A 17,665-nucleotide genomic window follows, 5' to 3' on the forward strand; every position below is an offset into this window, starting at 1 on the left:
TGCAAATGTGTTGCTGGTCAAAGCACAGCAGGCCAGGCAGCATCTCAGGAATAGAGAATTCAACGTTTCGAGCATAAGCCCTTCATCAGGAATAAGAGAGAGAGCCAAGCAGGCTAAGATAAAAGGTAGGGAGGAGGGACTAGGGGGAGGGGCGATGGAGGTGGGATAGGCCTCCTCTATATTGGCCTCCTCTATATTGGTGAGACAGGCCGCTTACTTGCGGAACGCTTCAGAGAACACCTCCGGGCCGCCCGAACCAACCAACCCAATCACCCCGTGGCTCAACACTTTAACTCCCCCTCCCACTCCACCGAGGACATGCAGGTCCTTGGACTCCTCCACCGGCAGAACACAACTACACGACGGCTGGAGGAGGAGCGCCTCATCTTCCGCCTGGGAACCCTCCAACCACAAGGTATGAATTCAGATTTCTCCAGTTTCCTCATTTCCCCTCCCCCCACCTTGTCTCAGTCGGTTCCCTCAACTCAGCACCGCCCTCCTAACCTGCAATCCTCTTCCTGACCTCTCCGCCCCCACCCCACTCCGGCCTATCACCCTCACCTTGACCTCCTTCCACCTATCCCACCTCCATCGCCCCTCCCCCTAGTCCCTCCTCCCTACCTTTTATCTTAGCCTGCTTGGCTCTCTCTCTCTTATTCCTGATGAAGGGCTTATGCTCGAAACGTTGAATTCTCTATTCCTGAGATGCTGCCTGGCCTGCTGTGCTTTGACCAGCAACACATTTGCAGCAGATTTAGATGTAAATTCATCATTAAGGAGCAAGTAATACATAGAAAAGCTTTGCTCATCTTTCTCAAAAATTTGTTCCTTCTGAAGAGATTGGCTCCGTCTTAGAAAGGGGCTGTGTGGCTGTCCAGTCTTTCTCGGATTTCTTCCCGTTGCTCATGTGTGATCCTTACTGATGAAGCTAGCAGGCTGACTGATCAAGCAAGCAATACAGTTGATAATCCCTGACCCACGTAGAAAGGGACTGTTCCAGTAAGGCAGGCACAAGGTGCAGAGGCAAGAAACTAGACCATTGTTTTCCCTGCACTTTGTCCAAAACAACGAAGCCAACTGGACCATGATATTGGCTGAGACTTCCTCACTATGGAAAAGCTACTGGAGCAGCGAGCCATACAGTGACCCACTGAGCCATCAATGAAATACTTACAGTTTAAATAGATTACAGAAGGGCAGTGCGAATAGATTATAAGTTTCCTTTCACTATCTACTATTGTAAATGTTAACAAACATTTTGAATATAAAATGGGATCAAACTGTGTCAAAGTTATTAATATACTCCAATTATATTTCTACAATGAACAATAGAAAGAAAAATAAATATAGTGAATGGTTTGTTAATGACCAGGGATCTACAAGACTTAACTCAAGTTTGCTATCACCACTTCCCTGATATTATCACACTCAAATAAGTTTAAAATCACACAACACCAGATTTTAGTCCAACAGGTTTAATTAGGAGAAAGTGAGGACTGTAGATGCTGGAGATCAGAGCTGAAAATGTGTTGCTGAAAAAGCGCAGCAGATCAGGCAGCATCCAAGGAGCTTCCTGAAGAAGGGCTTATGCCCAAAACGTCGAATCTCCTGTTCCTTTGATGCTGCCTGACCTGCTGCGCTTTTCCAGCAACACATTTTTAAGCAACAGGTTTAATTGAAGCACTAGCTTTCGGAGCGCTGCTCCTTCATCTGGTGGTTGTGGAGTATAAGATCATAAGACACAGAATTTATAGCAAAAGTTTACAGTGTGATGTAACTGAAATTATATTGCTGAATCAAGATGGGTCACAGTATAGAAATTCTCCATCAGGCCACATCGAAAAGGGGAACTTACTGTCGGGAATGTTCGCTCAATTACTTAACAATGCTTTTACCAAATTCTTGCGTTTGTTATTTTAATGATACTATTGGTTCCTGGGAATGATGTTCTTTTCAAATGTTAAGAGAGAATTACTTGGATTGAACTCACTGAGCTCACCTCCTCAGCAGGAACTTTTACCCGATACAAAACTGGGCAAGTTAGCACATTCCCGGTGACTTCTGTACTAATCCATAATGGGATTTTGACTGGAAGGAGTGGTCAATCACCCCCTGGAAATGAACCACACTCACAGCAACAAAGTACTGCCTCACAAAAATCACAGGTGTGCAGTGTCTGATTTTCCAACAATTTAACTTAATGCTCAGAAATCGGGGACAGTGCATGACTCTAATTTCTCACCCAACACCTCTCCTTCAGCATGACTCCTTGCTCAGATACACCTCTTGACCAGGCAATTACTAATGACCAGAGAGAGTTTAAACACCACACCTTGACAGTCAACAGCATTACCATTGTCAAATCCATCATCAACTTCCTGCATTTCAATCACTGACCACAAACTGAACTGGATTGGCTATAGCAATACCATGGCTATCAGGACACATCCTAGGCTATGAATTCTACAGGAGCTGATTCATTTACAGTCTCCCCAAAGGCTGCTCACCAACTACAAGGCACACAGGACAGTGTAATGGAATGTTCTCTGCTCACCGAGAGGAGTACAGTCCAACCACACTCAAATAAACTTCACAGTATCCAAGACAAAGTAACCCACTTATTCGACTTGCTCTTCTCCACCTTAAACATTCATTCCTCCCATTAATGACACACTTTCGAATCTACAAGAGGCCCTACAAGAACTCACCAAGTTCTGTTGGCACATCTTCTAATTCTACAACCTCTACAACATTGAAGCATTGGTGATACAATGGTAATGTCATTGGGTTAAGAATCTAGAGAGTTCAGCCAAATAATCTGCAGAGATAGATTCTGATTAGACTATTAGATTATTGAATGGACTCTCCAGCCTTCAGTAATGCTAGTGTTGAACTCTCTGTATGTCCTGTGCAATGGAACCTGAATGCTTTTGTCTAATTCTTTTGTTCTGTACATCTTTGCTTACTATGATCTGCCTGTACTGCTTGTAAACAAAGCTTTTCACTTTACTTTGGTACATATGACAATAATCAATCAATCAATTCTTTCAGGGCGGTGAAATTTCAATCCAACAAAACTCTGATATCTCACCCTAACCTCTGTCTCTGCTTGTGTACCCACCTCCCAACAAGGCTCATGCTTTCCCACTCTCACTGTTTCTTGCAACTCCCTCCCTCCCTCCCTCACCCCTAGCCACCCAATCCTTGACACCACAAACCTTTTAAACCCTCCACTTTGCCTCTTCATTGGTCATTTCTCCACTGTAAAGTAAAAGCTAGTCAAACGGTGACTATGGTTGGTTTTTTTTGGGGGCCATGTCATTTTTGTCAAGTTCATGGAAGGTTTCTCTCTATGAGGCCTAGTCAGAGTCTGGCCTCATTCAATCACTTGCCATTCCTGGAATAACTTGCCACAGCCAAGGTATCCCAGAATTGACCAGCATTCTTGGCACTGGTGCCATCTTTAAAAGCATGTTGTGTATCTGGACAGGCACTGAGTGCCCAGGGCTCTCCTACACAGTCCCTGACATTTGGCCCCAGCACGGCAGAGAATGGACAATCAGTGCCCTGCTTTCCAGGGCCCTGGAACTCTGCAGGACAGTGTGGTGAAGAGGTTGGATTTCTTCCTCCTGCTCCCAGGACCAGCTTTGGAGGCCCGGTCAGCCTGGTCTGAGGTTGTCACTGGGGTCAGAACAATCGAGTACTGTAGGCAGAAGGTCAATGAACTTTCCCACCCTCCCAGGGTCAATGCCACCGTTTTCTTTCAGATACCGCACACTAATTCACTTCCTGCTACTCTTCCACCTCCACCAAAGCTCATACTCTCTCAATAATGCCTGCAGCATCTTCCCTCGCTCACTGTTCCTGCCCCTGATAGCACTAACCGTGCATGACCTCTGCACTATCCATCTGCTTCCCTTTAGGATCTAGTCTGGTCTACATATAACTCCAGATCCCCAGGATGTGGTTGGCTCTAACAACTAGCATCCACTCTGTTCAGGGGTAATTAGAGACAGGCAATACTGACCTTATCAATTACATCCACATCCCAGTAATAAACTTTACAAAAGGGCACACTAGGCATTGCTTTAACTTGTGGTCTAAATCGATCATCCTCAATGCACAATGATCTGGCCTATCTCAGCTGTGTGTGTGACTACATGTACACTATCCCTGAGACTGCTTGCTCCTTCTCACCAAGGAAGGCTCTTTGGAAACATTGAACAGGAGTAGGCCACTCAGCCCCTTGAGCCTGTTCTGACAATACTAGACAACATAATGATACAATCAATACAATACGATGATAAAATATGATGATGGTTGATCCTTTACAATGTACATAGTAGATTGTCAAATGCAGCTCTGCAGTGTAGGAACTAAGACCTCTCTCTTCACGAGTTATGTCTCACCATCTGGATTTAAAATATATCACCATTCCTTCAGTGAGTCAAAAACCTCGAACTCCCTCCCAAAGGTATTGTCTGTGCACCTACATCCCATTGACGGCAATGGTTCAAGAAGGCAGTTCACCACCATGTTCTCAAGGACAATTAGGAAAGACAAGAAATACTCAACAGAGCAGCAACAATTGCACACAAATAAGGAGAAAATCTCCTGTGAACAAACTTATTGCAAATTCTGATGTTTCAGACAATAAGTAATCAAATCAAACACAGCAATCAAATATTACTTCCCTTACAATCAATTCCTGCTTATTTGAGAACTTTCAAAATGACAATGATATTTTTTGCTGCATTCAAATTCATTTCCATTGCGCTGTCCCTATTTATTAGTCATCACCCCCAATGTTTTTACATAAAGAATACTGCAATTTCTTATCATTCGTTATTGACAGATCGGAGAAAAATCTAGTAATAGGGACAACACAACTGTTTTTTTCCCATTTGTTAACCGGTTTATTAAGAAAACGAGATTAAAGGCCAGTGGAACTTGGGTAAATAATTGGCTGAGGACTTGAAGGAACAGGGTAAAGCCAAACAGATCTGTCTGACTGAAATATAATGTGCCTGAGGGATGCGGGTCATTGGGGTGATTGGTCTTACATGTAAATAACTGGGATTTGGTTTGGGGATACAAGTTTGAAGTCAATGATAGAATGCAGCACCATAGTAAATAATAAGCAGGATAGGAGCATGGGGTTGGAGGAAGTAAACAGACTGGCAAAATGGGCAGATACTTGGCAGATACAATGTAATGTGATTATGTGCAAAGTCCTGGCCAACATTTATCCCTCAATCAAAACTAACTTGCATTTCCTCCATCAGTCATTACACAACCAAAGTAAAATGATTTGGAGGACTACTGGTTATAAAAGGTGCTATATAAATGCAAGTATTTTGGGGGAAGAACATGAAGAGGTTATATATCCATAAATTAAAACAGAATTGGGGTGGGTGGTGAGGACAGAAAATCAAGCACTAACGACCTTGAAGAATATTTTTTGAGAAATTCTCATTGTCAATTGGATGAAAGTTTTTGGTCACATGGATAGATTGGAGAAGCTCAGGTTGTTTTCAGATACAGAGGTTACAAAAGATTTTGGAGAAATCAAACAGAGGCATTTACTGTAATGGAGTGTGTTGACAGAGTGAATGGGGAGAAACGATTGCTTCTGGAAATGGGCCAATCAGCAGGAACCATAGATTTTAAACAGTCAGTACAATGAGAGGGAAATGGGTAAGCACAGCTTCTGTTGGCCAGTTGTATTCCTGAGTTAGCAGCATCCCTTTAATCCCATTGTGAGTTATAAATGTCTAGAACAGACTGTATGAAAGATTGATTTCATTACTCATTTCAGAAAGAAATTGGAAGCATTAATGAAAAAGATTTTTGTGTTTTAGGCAAGGAATGGAGAATGGTCAGTAAATTAGATGGCTCTTTGATGGGCCAAATGGCCTCTTTCCGTAATACATCATTCTGTGAAACCTAGTTGCCTGAATAGCAATGGCAAACAATTCTATATTTTTGTATTTTTAACAGATCTTTTATAAGTACTTAAATACTTTGCTGAACAATAAAGGAATGTTTATGATTGAATTAAGCAAAGGACCATTTGTCCGGTCTAACAGTCTATCTCATGTTGCTCAGTTAAACAATCTCATTATTCTGTCTGACAAACTTGTGGAACTTCATTGATATCACTTCATCACTGGCTGCTGCACATCCAGCCACCTGTACCCCAAGGCTCTGAGGTCAATTCTGAAACATTCCCCTCTTTGAGGAACTCTGTAAAGCCTCTCTGTCTGACTCAGGTTTTGATCATCTGCATTGGCATTTCCTTCTGAGGACTGGTGTCAAGAGTTTGTTCACTAATAACTCTGTCAAGTGATAAAATTTGTAAAGTGAATGGTGGAACATATTTACAAATTGTTCTTGGTTTTTCTTTCATCTTTAGCTAAGTCAGCATTTCTTGCCCACCCAATCCTGCCCTTGAGGGTGGTGCTGCAAATGTGTTGCTGGTCAAAGCACAGCAGGCCAGGCAGCATCTCAGGAAGGTGCTTTTCTGAATGAGCGCAGTCCAAGTGGTGTCAATAACAAAAGCAGGTGAAGAAAGGAGCTCCCGGATTCAGCCTGGGGGAACAGTGGGCAGTCCACTTCCAAACCTTGGAGGGGAACTTGCAGCTGATTGAAAAATGATTAATTGACAGGACAAGTAGATTTCCTGGGCACCTGAAAATATAATCGCTAATATTGTAGAGGAGCCAGTCTCCAGTTTTCAACAGTAATAACCCAATAGCTCGAGTCTGAGTGATTTAACAACACAGGTTGTCAATGTCTATAGAACATAGAACAATACAGCACAGAACAGACCCTTCGGCCCTGATGTTACGCTGACCTGCAAACCAATCTAAGCTCATCTCCCTACACTATCCCATCGTCATCCGTGTGCTTATCTAAGAACTGTTTAAATGCCCCTAATGTGGCTGAGATAATTACATTAGCAGGCAGGACATTCCACACCCTTACCACTCTCTGAGTAAAGAACCTGTCTTTGTCATAAATCTATCACCCTGCAATCTACAGTTATGTCCCCTCTTACAAGCAGACATCATCATCCTAAGAAAAAGACTCTCATTGTCTACACCCTCTGATCATCTTGTATGTCTCTATTAAATCGCCTCTTAAACTCATTCTCTCCAATGAGAACAGACCCAAGTCTCTCAGCCTTTCCTCATAAGACCTTCCCTCCAGACCAGGCAACATCCTGGTAAATCTCCTCTGCACCTTTTCCAATGCTTCCACATCCTTCCCGAAATATGGTGACCAAAAATGTACACAATATTCCAAGTGTGGACGCACCAACATTTTGTATAGTTGCAGCATGACATCACCGCTCTGGAACTCAATCCCTCTACCAATAAAACCTAACACACCGTATGCCTTCTTAACAGCACTATCCGCCTGGGTGGCAACTTTCAGGGATTTATGTACATGGACTCCAAGATCCCTCTGCACATCCACACTACCAAGAATCTTTCTATTGACCCAGTACTCTGCCTTCCTATTATTCTTCCCAAAGTGCATCACCTCACATTTATCAGCTCTGAACTCCATTTGCCAATGGTCCCAAAACAGATCCTTGTGGCACATTGGACTCCAGGCTGAATATTTTCCATCAACTACCACTTGCTGCCTTCCTACAGAAAGCCAGTTTCTAATCCAAACTCCTCAATTTCATGCCTCCACATTTTCTCCAACAGCCTACCATGTGGAACCTTATCAAAGGCTTTACTGATGTCCAAGTATACCATATCAACTGCTCTACCCTCATCTACATGCTTGGTCACCTTCTCAAAAAGTTCAGTGAGGTTTGTGAGACATGACCTGCCCTTGACGAAACCACGTTGACTATTTCCAATCAAGTTGTTACTTGCCAGATGATTATAAATCCTATCTCTTGTAATCCTTTCCAAAACTGTTCCTACAACAGACGTAAGGCTCACTGGTCTATAATTACCTGGGTCATCTCTACTGCACTTCTTGAACAAGGGCACAACATTTGCAATCCTCTAGTCCTCTGGTACTAAACCTGTAGACAATGATGACTCAAATATCAAAGCTAAAGGCTCTGCTATCTCCTTCTGAGCTTCCCAGAGAATTCTTGGAAAAATCCCATCCTGATCGCAGGACTTATCTACTTTCACTTCTTCTAGAATTGATAACACATCTTCCTTACAAACCCCGATCCTTTCTAGCCTAATAACGCGTACCTCATTTTTCTCCTCCACAATACTCTCCTTTTCCTGAGTGAAAACCGATGAGAAATGTTCATTTAGCACCTCTCCGATCTCCACAGGGTCCACACATAACTTCCTACTTGTCTTTGATTGGCCCTATTCCTATCTTAATCATCCTTTTATTCCTCACATACCTATAGAAAGCTTTAGGGTTCTCCTTTATTCTATTTGCTAAAGACTGCTCGTGTCCTCTCCTTGCTCTTCTTAACTCTCTCTTTAAATCCTTCCTAGCTGATCTGTAACTCTCCATCGCCTCATCTGAACCATCTCGTCACAATGTCACATAAGCCTCCTTCTTCCACTTAACAAGAGATACAATTTCTGTAGTAAAGCACAGTTCCCTAACCTCATCACTTCCTCCCTGCCTGACAGTGACATACTTATCAAAGACACGCAATATCCGTTCCTTAAACCAGCTCCTCATTTCCATTGTCTACATCCCCTGCATTTTGCTACCTCATTCTATGCATCCTAATTCTTGCCTGATTACATTATAATTGCCCTCGCCCATCGATAACTCTTGACCTGTGGCATGTACTGATCCCTTTCCATCGCTAAACTAAACGTAACTGAATTATGGTCACTCTCTCCAAAGTGCTCACCTACAACTAAATCAAACACCTGGCCTGGTTCATTACCAAGCACCAGATCCAGTGGGGCCTCCCCTCTTGTTGGCCCTTAGACATACTGTGTCAGGAAACCCTTCTGTACACATTGGACAAAAACTGGTCCATCTGACATATTAGAGTTACAGCATTTCCAGGCAATGTTGGGGAAGTTAAAGTCCCCCATAATGACCACCCTGTTCCTTTCACTCCGACCTAGAATCATTTTGCCGATCCTCTACTCCATATCTCTGGAATTTTGTGGGGGCCTATAAAAAACTCCCAGCAATGTGACCTCTCCTCTCCTGTTTCCTACCTCAGCCAACATTACCTTAGTAGATGAGTCCTCATCAAAAGTTCTTTCAGTCACCGTTATACCATCCTAACAAGGCCACACCTCCCCCTCTTTTACTGCCTTCCCTGTTCTTAATGAAACATCTAAACCCTGGAACCTGCAACATCCATTCCTCACCCTACTCTATCCATGTCTCTGAAATGGCCACAACATCAAAGTTCTAGGTACCTATCCTGCTGCAAGCTCACCTACCTTATTTCGGATACTTCTGGCATTGAAGTAAATACACATCAAACCACTTCGCTGTCTGCCAGCACATTGCTGTGACCCTGAAATCCTGTCCATGCCCTCCTTACTCTCATCCTCCTGTGAACTGGAACTACACCTCTGGTTCCCGTCCCCATGTTGAGCTAGTTTAAACCCTATAGGTGAGAGGAACATTTTTACTCAAGACCCTTGTCATTGACTCCTTACAAATTCAGTTTCTTCTGTACAAAATAAATCTTTGGAATCCTAAAGTTCTCATCAAAGGAGACATTTTGTCAACCTGTAGTGAACAATCAATATATAATCTCTAATATCTTACTGTCAAACCCCAAGGCAGTAAGCCCATTTCTATCCTGCAATGAAGCCTGATAACATTGAATGCAGAGAATGACCGGGCTTTCCATCTTTAACTATGAGTTGTTACACTGCCTTGTTCAATGACAGACAAACAACAGACTGAGAGCTCAAGCAGAGTTTTCTCAAACAACATGTGTTTTGGTGGGAATATAAACAGCTCTGTGTTTGCAGATTCAACAACGACCAAGAAGGAATCAAAGGAGCACCCACACATGGAGAGAAGATGAAAGATAACTCAGGCATTTGAGAACCGAAGTCTGTGATGGTCTATTGAAGGCTAAAGGGTATTGACTTGGTACAGGCTGGGTTCAGTCGAGAGACTGACAAGTTCAGTGTGGAGCTCAGGGATGGATGTCAGTGGATGAACTGAAAGATGGCCTAGAAGGCAGGACTGTGCTTTTTTTTCTTTCAGCTTCTACAATAGTTGCATCAATCTGTTGTGAGAAAGCTGAAATGCCACACGTCAGATGGTTCTATTAGCGAGTGTGAGCAACAGACTTAGCAAGATTGAAACTGCCTTCTATGTTAATCATGTTCACATTATAGTGTGTATTTGGAAATGTATTCCATTTATTGAGTCATTCACCTCAATGACCTGATCTTGATAAGGCTTTCAATAAGTTTGTTCTAATTTCCATTTTGTCCTAAGGTATTCGATTGTCAGTTTAGTTCTCACATCAGAATTTATTTTTATCCCACGTTGTGTAATGACAAGACGGATATTGATTATCGATAGGGAGACTCTCTCATCCTCCCTGAGGAAGGAGGGGGTGCGAAGGAGCTTCACCAGGGTGTGGCCTAGGATGCAGCACTTCAGTGATGCAGAGAGGCTGGATAAGCTCGGATGGTTTTATCTTGGAGCAGGGAAGGTTGAGGGGTTTCCTGATTGAGGTGTATAAGATTATGAGGTGCATGGACAAAGTGTTCCCCTTGGGTAAAGGTTTAATCACAAGAGAAGATCATTTTAATGTGAAAGGCAGGTAGTTTAAAGGGGATTTGAGGAAAAATCTTTCCACCCAGAGGGTGGTGGGAATCTGGAATGTATTGTGAGGCTGGAAACCTCAACCTTGAAAAAGTATATGGATGAGCACCTGAAATATTGTATCACTTGAGGCTGTGGGCCCAGTGTGGAAAAGGTTGCAAGCACCTGGAATTAGTTTGACCAAGTGACCATGAGGAGGACACAGTGGGTACCTTAGGGGTGGAGTTTGTGGTGGGGTCCAAAGACAATGACTTCCAAACATAAATTGCTGCTCTTCCAATCCCAGGCCATTACCCAGCGCAAATCAGTCAGGAGGTTGACTAAAGTCTTTCTGGTGCCTTCCAAAAAAAAGGACATGACCCAAAAGATTCTTGAATCTGAGTAAACACCAAAGATCAATGACGGGCCCCAATAAAAGTGGTTGCTCGTCCCCATCACAGCCCACACAAGTATCACAATTAAAGAGGCCTCAGGCTCAGACCTTTCACACTGTACTCCCATTCGCTCCACCTGCCCCCTCACCTTCAGTTTAGAGTGGACACCCTGGCAAACTACAGAAAGGTACACACACACACACACACACACACACACACACACACACACACACACACACACACACACACACACACACACACACACACACACAGCTGGGATCCACTGGGAGGAAAATCAATCTTGAGGATTTTTGTCAATGTACTGATCCAGGCAGGATTTCAGAGGATGGGCAGTGGTGGGGAAGAGCAATGTGTGAGCATGACCATGAATCAGGGCGTGATGGAACTGATGGACCAATACATTTGTGCAGAGCAAATTAAAGGAGCTTGTGATGTCTTAAAACAGCAGATTTCTCTATTTTGTCTGTTCATTCACACTCTCTTTCCTTGATCTAAGGATTTCCACCTCCTGCCATCACTATACACTTGCCTGCCAGCTACAAAGCTGTGCTGCTGCGGATTAGAGAATCAGTCATGTTGATCAGAGTGTTTGTGATGATACATTGTGGTCCCAGCATGAGGAAACCGAAATGAAAAACAAAAGTCCCGTCGCTAACCTGCTGCTCTCGGTCAGATCCACCGACGGCAAGCCGGTGTTCTTCTCTGACCACTGCCTCCTGCTGGCCGACTGTCACCTACAGGACGAGCAGCGGGTGGGTAAGGGAACGTGGAAGCTGAATACAAAGCTGTTGACCCCGGGAAACATTGAGGAGCTCAAGAGGGACTACGCAGGTTGGAGAACCGTGAAGCCCCTCTTTGAGTCCCCAGCAGACTGGTGGGAAACAGTAAAAGGGAACATCAAGAGGTTCTTCATCCTCAACAGTGTTCAGGAGGTGAGAGAGAGGCGGGGAAAACTGTCCCAGCTCCAGGAAAGTATGCAGAACCTGCTCCTGCTGCAGACGATGGGGTTCGATGTCACGGAGGACCTCAAGGAGGTGAAGGGCCAGCAAGCCTCGCTCTTTGCCTCGGAGGCTTCCAAGATAATCCTCCGGTCCAGGGTCCGCTCGGTGGAGCAGGACGAGACGTGCTCACGTTTCTTCTTCCAGAAGGTGCACAAAGAGAGCTCTGTGCTCAGCAGCCTGAAGGAAGAAGATGGCGCGGTAACATCATCTCAGGCTGACGTCATGAGGATCAGCAAATCCTTCTATGCCAGCCTGTATGACGCGAAGCCGACCGACAGCGCGGCCTCCCAGTCGTTCCTGTCATCTACCATGACAGAACATGGGAGAGGCTGGACCAGCCACTATCTCTGGATGAGCTGACCAAGGCCCTCGAGTCCTTCGAAAAGAATAAAACTCCCGGAAGCGACGGCTTACCGGTTGAGCTCTATTCCGCTCTGTGGGACTTGATTGGCCAGGACCTGCTGGAGGTGTATGTCAGTATGCTTCGGGCAGGTACCATGAGGAAAGGTATCATCACCCTCATCTACAAGCGGAAGGGGGAGAGGGAAGAACTCAAAAATTGGAGACCGATCACACTATTGAATGCGGATTACAAAATTCTGTCAAAGGTAATCGCCAACCGGGTCAGGTCTGCTCTGGGGTCGGTGATTCACCCTGACCAAACCTGTGCTGTATCTGGCAGGATGATCACTGAGAGTCTCGCACTCCTCAGGGATACGAGCGTCTACGTGCAGGACGGAGGGTTGGACACCTGCCTGATCAGCCTGGACCAGGAGAAATCCTTTGACAGGATATCACACAGGTGTATGAGAGATGTTCTCTCCAAAATGGGCTTTGGGGAGGGAATCTGCAATTGGATCAGACTGCTCTACACCAACATTGTCAGTGCAGTCTCAATCAATGGGTGGGAATCAGATAGCTTCCCAGTCAGATCTGGAGTCAGGCAGGGCTGCCCTGTCTCTCCTGCCTTGCTTGTGTGCTGCATAGAGCCATTTGCCGAGTCCATCAGGAAGGATGCGAGCCTGAGAGGGGTGACTATCCCTGGCAGCGGGGGCCTGCAGGTTAAGGTCTCCCTGTACACGGATGATGTCGCCATTTTCTGCTCAGATCCGCTGTCCGTGCGCAGACTCATGTGCATATGTGACCAGTTCGAACGGGCCTCGGGGGCCAAGGTAAACCGAGGCAAGAGCGAGGCCATACTCTTCGGGAACTGGGCCGACCAATCCTCGATCCCCTTCATCGTCACAACTGACCACCTGAAGGTGCGGGGTATTTGGTTCGGGGGGGACTGGGGTGTGCGCCAAGTCTTGGGAGGAGCATATCAGCAAAGTGAGGCAGAAACTGGGCAGATGGAGGCTACGGTCGCTCTCCATCACGGGGAAAAACCTGGTCATCAGATGTGAGGCACTGTCATTGCTATTATACATGCACAGATCTGGCCAATTCCCAGAACCTGTGCCACTTCCATCTTCCAGTTTACATGGAGATCAAAGATGGACCAGGTCCGAAGGGACTTGCTGTATAAAGATCTGGGCAATGGGGGAAAAAAATACGCCCAATGCCACCCTCACCCTGATGGCCACCTTTGTGTGTGGCTGCTTCAAGCTGTGCGTGCATCCCCAATACACAAACACCAAGTGTCACTACGTACTGAGGTTCTACCTGTCCCCGGTGTTGCGAAGGATGGGCCTGGCCTCGGTGCCGCGGAACGCTCCGAGTAGTTGGACCGTTCCGTATCACCTGTCCTTCGTGGAGAAGTTTATGAAGAAAACCACCTTTGACCACAAGTCCATCAGGAAGTGGTCAGCACGTAGTGTCCTCGAGACCCTTCAGGAAAAGGAGAGGGTGGATCCTATCGAGCAATTCCCTCAGCAGACTGTCAAAGTCATTTGGCAGAATGCCTCACTGCCAGAACTTTCCAACAAGCACCAAGACATGGCTTGGCTGGTGGTGAGAAGGGCTCTGCCTGTGAGATCCTTTATGCACGCCCGGACTCTCAGCCGCACCGCACGCTGCCCTCGAAGCGGCTGCGGAGGGGACGAGACTGTCACACACCTCCTTCTGGAATGTGCCTATGCAGAGGAAGTCTGGAGAGGAATGCAGTGGTATTTGTCGAGGTTCGTCCCGAGCAGCGCCGTGACACGGGACTCCGTGTTCTACGGCCTGTTCCCCGGGACGCACACCGAGACGAACATCAACTGTGCCTGGAGGATCATCAACTCGGTGAAGGACACTCTCTGGGCAGTCCGAAACCTGTTGATCTTCCAGCTGAAGGAGTTGACCCTGACTGAGTGTTGCAAACTGGCACATTCCAAGGTCCAGGACTATGTGTTGAGGGAAGCGCTGAAGCTTGGGGCAGCTGCCGCCAAGGTGCGGTGGGGAAAGACCACCGTGTAAGGTCTACCTGCCTAAGAACAGGGGGCCCATGCAGTCATTTGGGCCCCGCTGACACCTCAGCTAAATATATGGAGATATGATTGAAATATGTACAGACCTCTGTAAACAAACGATAAATTCTGATCTCTGTATGAAAAGAAATGGAATGTTTACGTATGTATAGCATGACCAACTGTACAGAACATCAAAATATTTTATGAATAAAGTTTATTTTTGAAATAAGTAAAAGTTTGCTGCACTCAGTCAAATTTCACATGTGGACTACACCCAACCACAGGTTCAATGTTTCTCGAACCAGCTTCCCACCATCCTTCCTGTTACAGTCTTACCTGGCCGGCTTTCATTTGCTGGAATTTCCTCCACACATTCCGCAGGAAACCATCCAACACGTCCTCGAGAACTGCCTTCCCAGAATCCACCTTCTCCAATACTCAGAACTAGTACATCAGGAAATAAAAAAGGAAATGATTAGTTGATGCTTTTAGGAAAATACAAAGCATGCTGATGCATAACATATGAAACAGGATGTCACAGTGGCTCAATGGTTAGCACTGCTGCCTCACAGCGCCAAGGACCCAGGTTCGATTCCGGCCTTGGGCAACTGACTGTGTGGAGTTTGTACATTCTCCTTGTGTCTGTGTGGGTGTGCTCCGGGGTTCCTCCCACAGTCCAAATGCGTGGGTCAGATGGATTTGCCATGGGAAATTGCCCATCATGTTAGGTGCATTAGCCAGAGGGAGATGGGTTTGGGAGAGTTCCTCTTGGAGGGTCAGTGTGGACTTGTTTCACACTGTAGGGAACCTAACCTAAAAAAAAAGTATTATGACCAGACCGTTCTGCCCTTCAATAAGACCACAGTCCACCCTCTATAAACCTGGGTTCCCTTCACGTCAAGCATCTGTCAATCTCAGTTCTGAACATACCCACAACCTGGCAACCAAACCACTTGGGGATTGAAAATTCCAAAGATTCCCAACCTTTCAAGTGGAGAAATTTCTTTGGTGAAATCAACCTTGTCTCTCTGGACGTTAAAGGAGTGAGTGACGGTGTCACATTTTTAGAGGGTTTGGCCGAGGAGGATGCTGGGAGGATATTTCTGCCAGTCAGAAAAGTGCAAATGAGGGACCATCAACTCAAGATCAAGGGTAGACCATTTAGCATGGATACAATGGAATAGGAGGGAAGGACTGGCATAGATTAATGATGAAGATTGGATTAACAGATTAAAAAAAAGAGAATAAATGGGCCATTCTCACTTTGACAGACTGTGACTAGTGGGGTACCATAAGGGTGAGTACTTGATCCCCAACTATTCACAATATTTATCAATGATTTGGATGTGGGGACCAAATGTAATATTTCCAGATTTGTAGATGATATGAAGCTAAGTGGGAATGTGAGGAAGATACTAAACATTTTCAGAACAATTTGGACAGGTTTAATGACAGGGCAGGAACATGACAAGTGGAATATAATGTGGCAAATGTGAAGTTATCCAATGGTAGGAGAAACTTGCGCCCACACCTCCACACTCACTTCCCTCCAAGGCCCCAAGGGATCCTTCCATATCAGCCACAAGTTCACCTGTACCTCCACACACATCATCTATTGCATCCGCTGCACCCGATGTGGCCTCCTCTATATTGGTGAGACAGGCCGCTTACTTGCGGAACGCTTCAGAGAACACCTCCGGGCCGCCCGAACCAACCAACCCAATCACCCCGTGGCTCAACACTTTAACTCCCCCTCCCACTCCACCGAGGACATGCAGGTCCTTGGACTCCTCCACCGGCAGAACACAACTACACGACGGCTGGAGGAGGAGCGCCTCATCTTCCGCCTGGGAACCCTCCAACCACAAGGTATGAATTCAGATTTCTCCAGTTTCCTCATTTCCCCTCCCCCCACCTTGTCTCAGTCGGTTCCCTCAACTCAGCACCGCCCTCCTAACCTGCAATCCTCTTCCTGACCTCTCCGCCCCCACCCCACTCCGGCCTATCACCCTCACCTTGACCTCCTTCCACCTATCCCACCTCCATCGCCCCTCCCCCTAGTCCCTCCTCCCTACCTTTTATCTCAGCCTGCTTGGCTCTCTCTCTCTTATTCCTGATGAAGGGCTTATGCTCGAAACGTCGAATTCTCTATTCCTGAGATGCTGCCTAACCTGCTGTGCTTTGACCAGCAACACATTTGCAGCTGTGATCTCCAGCATCTGCAGACCTCATTTTTTACTCAATGGTAGGAGAAACAGATGGGCAAAGTATTTCTTAAATGGTGAGACTTTGGGAAGTCCAGATGTGCAGAGGAACCTGGGTGTCCTTGTCATTTGTTCACTAAAGTCTAATATTCAGCTTCAACAAGTTATTAGTGGGTTACTGGAATGTTAGCTTTTACTGTATAAGGATTTGGGTATAGGAGCAGTGAAGCCTTGTTTCAATTGCCCAGGAGGTTGGTTAGGTCACACCTGCAGCACTTTCCATGACTATTTCCTTTCTCCCTTCCCCACCCTTCCCCACCCCTCCCTGCCTCTCCCCATACCTCCCCACCTCTCCTCACCCCTTTCCCCACCCTTCCCCACCCTTCCCCACACTTCCCCACCTCTCCCCACCCTTCCCCACCCCTCCCTGCCTCTCCCCACACCTCCCCACCTCTCCCCACCCCTCTCCCCACCCTTCCCCACCCTTCCCCACCCCTCCCTGCCTCTCCCCACACCTCCCAGCCTCTCCCCACCCCTCTTCCCACACCTCCCCACCTCTCCCCACCCCTCTCCCCACCCTTCCCCACCCTTCCCCACCCCTCCCTGCCTCTCCCCACACCTCCCCACCCCTCTCCCCACCCTTCCCCACCTTTCCCCACCCCTCCCTGCTTCTCCCCACCCCTCTCCCCACCTTTCCCCACCCCTCTCCCCACCCCTCCCCATCCCTCACCACCCTTCCCTGCCTCTCCCCATCCCCCACCCTCCCCACACCTCCCCACCTCTCCCAGCCTCTCCCCACGCTTCCCCACCCTCTCCCCCTCTCCCGACCCCTCTTTCTGCCCTCCCTGCCCCTCCCTACCCCTCCCCATGCCTTCACACCCCCCCACCCACCCCATCCTACGTCTCCCCAC

General features: G+C 46.5%; 1 protein-coding gene across 7 annotated transcripts in view; it reads right to left on the reverse strand.

The window, feature by feature from the left end:
* The window catches only part of LOC132824520 (SH3 and multiple ankyrin repeat domains protein 2-like), a 1,314,713-nt gene that overhangs the window by 670,482 nt on the left and 626,566 nt on the right, over positions 1 to 17,665 (reverse strand). For all 7 annotated transcript variants that reach the window (XM_060839149.1, XM_060839148.1, XM_060839147.1 and 4 more), the window contains one exon: positions 14,887 to 14,994. In XM_060839149.1, coding sequence (XP_060695132.1) covers positions 14,887 to 14,994 — 108 coding nt within the window. The remainder of the gene's footprint in view (positions 1 to 14,886; positions 14,995 to 17,665) is intronic.

This window comes from Hemiscyllium ocellatum, chromosome 18 (genome assembly GCF_020745735.1).
Source record: "Hemiscyllium ocellatum isolate sHemOce1 chromosome 18, sHemOce1.pat.X.cur, whole genome shotgun sequence".
NCBI lineage: Eukaryota > Metazoa > Chordata > Chondrichthyes > Orectolobiformes > Hemiscylliidae > Hemiscyllium > Hemiscyllium ocellatum.